Genomic DNA, 1,328 nt, shown 5'->3' with positions numbered 1-1,328 from the left:
AGGAGCCAGCACCGGCAGCGGCTGGTGCTGCCGGAGTGGGTGCTGGAGCTGCGGTGCGAAGCCGATGAAGGAGACACAGAAAGCCACCCCGAGTTGCTGCTGCAGCAGCTGCAGCAAAGAGCAGCAGCAAGCAGCAGCGGGAGAGGAGCTGATGTGGACTTGAGCGACGAGACGCGGCGGCTGCTGGTGCGGCTGTACGCGCCTGCAGAGTGTTTGCTGCTGCAGCGGCGGAAGCAGCAGCAGCAGCAGCAGCAGCAGCTGCTGCTGCAGCAGCCAGCGGCCTTCGACGCCCTCGTCGCGCTCTTCCTCCACAACCTCCAGGTCGCAGTGGCCGAGCCCCTCGAAGCAGCAGCAGCAGCAGCAGGAGCAGCAGCAGGAGCAGCAGCAGCAGGACCTGCTCTTTACTATCCGGGGGCCCTGGGGGACCCCCAAGCTGCTGTTCAGTCTTTCTATGAAAACAGAATTGTCAAAGCAGCAGCAGAGTCCCCAATTGCTGCTCTCCGGCTGCACAACAACCAAGTGCTGCCCCCCAAACCCTAAACCCTAAACCCTAAACCCTAAGCCCTAAACCCTAAACCCTAGCTGCGGAGCGGCTCCGCCGCAGGCAGCCGCAGCTCTTCTTGCCGTTTTCGCTCCGCCGCCGCGCAAAGGAGCTCTTCGGAGCCTCATTTGATTTATTAATTGCAATGAATTAATTAATTAATTTATTTATTTATTTAATTTATTTATTTATTTATTTATTTATTTGTTTGTTTGTTTGTTTGTCTGCAGGCCAAACGAATCCTGATCAAAATGCAAGTCAAGAGCGGCGCCCGCGTTCTTGACCTGGCCTGCGGCCACGCCCAAGACCTGTTCAAGTTCCTCGAGGCGAGGGTTTCTCGACTTCTGGGTGATCTTTTTAGGAAATAAAAGAATAAATAAATTAGAAATTAATTAAATTATTCATTTTTATCCAATTTATTCAAACAAATGACTTCTTTTGCAAGCATCGGCCACCCAGCGGACTTGCAATTGCAGAAACACGAAAAAATTAGCAACAGAAGTGCAAATTTGCAAAAGAATCAAAAAATAAATAAATAAATAAGTAAATAAATAAGTAAATAAATAATAAATAAATAAGTATACAAATAAAAAAATAATGATGAATATATATTTCTCTTTTTGCTGCTTCTCGCGTTTGCCTGTTAATCAGTTCTTTGCTGGTTTGCTTGTTTGCAATATCTGTGTGACGCTTGCTGTGCTGCTGCTGCTGCTGCTGGCTCTCCTGCTGCTGCCACTGCTGCTGCTGGCTCTCCTGCTGCTGCTGCTGGTGCTGCTGGGCGTGGCAG

The 1,328-nt window shown here is 49.7% G+C and overlaps 1 protein-coding gene across 1 annotated transcript in view; it reads left to right on the top strand.

Moving 5' to 3' along the window:
* Positions 1-1,328, top strand: part of ETH_00039245 (mRNA capping enzyme, large subunit family, putative) — a gene marked incomplete at both ends in the record, with an annotated part of 3,398 nt that overhangs the window by 597 nt on the left and 1,473 nt on the right. The window contains 2 exons of the mRNA XM_013374918.1: positions 10-519; positions 772-873. Coding sequence (XP_013230372.1) covers positions 10-519; positions 772-873 — 612 coding nt within the window. The remainder of the gene's footprint in view (positions 1-9; positions 520-771; positions 874-1,328) is intronic.

The sequence above is a fragment of the Eimeria tenella genome, genomic scaffold (genome assembly GCF_000499545.2).
Source record: "Eimeria tenella Houghton genomic scaffold, Eth_scaff2389, whole genome shotgun sequence".
Lineage (NCBI taxonomy): Eukaryota > Apicomplexa > Conoidasida > Eucoccidiorida > Eimeriidae > Eimeria > Eimeria tenella.
This window is presented reverse-complemented; position numbering and strand designations above follow the sequence as displayed.